The following is a 980-nucleotide window of genomic DNA, read 5'->3' as shown; positions in this document are numbered from 1 at the left end:
ATCCAGGATCCCTTGGATCTCTGCCTGTGAGAGGGGCCTCTGCTAACGGTGCCTCCTCTCCCCTAGAGTCACCTTTGAGCAGGACGTGTCCGGGGCCAGCACCTCAGGCTTAGGGGACTGCACAGGTGAGTTGGGAGGATGGCAGGCTAAGCTAAGACCCCCTCCCCCACTACCATGGGGGAGGGGAGGGAGGAGGCTGGAGGACCCTCGAATCCTCTGGGAGGTGGATGGGGAAACTGGACTCCATCAGAGCTTTAGAAAGGCATGGAGAGGGCCGGGCGACTTTGGGAGGCCGAGACGGGTGAATCACAAGGTCAGGAGATGGAGACCATCCTGGCTAACACGGTGAAACCCCGTCTCTACTAAAAAAATACAAAAAACTAGCCGGGCGAGGTGGCGGGTGCCTGTAGTCCCAGCTACTTGGGAGGCTGAGGCAGGAGAATGGTGTGAATCCAGGAGGCGGAGCTTGCAGTGAGCTGAGATCTGGCCACTGCACTCCAGCCTGGGCGACAGAGCGAGACTCCGTCTCAAAAAAAAAAAAAAGAAAGGCATGGAGAGGTCTCATTTATTGGGGAGGGAGACAGGGGAAGAACAGAGACCCCAGAAGACAGACACACCAAGAAACAGGCTTTGACAAGGACGAAGAGACAACAGAAGGCAGACAGACAAACTTCAATAGGACAGGAGGGGCCAGGCGGCGGCAACTCCTGCCTATAATCCCAGCATTCTGAGTGGCCAAGACAGGTGGGTCACTTGAGGTCAGGAGTTCGAGACCAGCGTGGGCAACATAGTGAAACCCTGTCTCTAAAACAAAAACCCAAAAATAATCCAGACGTGGCAGTGCATGCCTGTAGTCCTGGCTACTCGGGAGGCTGAGGCGGGAGGATCGCTTGAGCCAGGGAGGTGGAGGCTGCAATGAACTATGGTCAGGCCACTGCACTCCAGCTTGGGCAACAGAGCAAGAATCCTTTTTTTTTTTT

General features: G+C 55.6%; 1 protein-coding gene across 1 annotated transcript in view; it reads left to right on the top strand.

The window, feature by feature from the left end:
* Positions 1-980, top strand: part of SEMA6B (sema domain, transmembrane domain (TM), and cytoplasmic domain, (semaphorin) 6B) — a 21,622-nt gene that overhangs the window by 18,444 nt on the left and 2,198 nt on the right. Inside the window, 1 exon segment of the mRNA XM_011943617.1 lies at positions 69-125. Within this exon segment, the coding sequence (XP_011799007.1) occupies positions 69-125 (57 nt within the window).

The sequence above is a fragment of the Colobus angolensis genome, unplaced genomic scaffold, assembly GCF_000951035.1.
Source record: "Colobus angolensis palliatus isolate OR3802 unplaced genomic scaffold, Cang.pa_1.0 Scaffold22, whole genome shotgun sequence".
NCBI classification, from domain to species: domain Eukaryota; kingdom Metazoa; phylum Chordata; class Mammalia; order Primates; family Cercopithecidae; genus Colobus; species Colobus angolensis.
The sequence above is the reverse complement of the archived record's forward strand: the minus strand, read 5'-3'. Positions and strand labels throughout refer to the sequence as shown.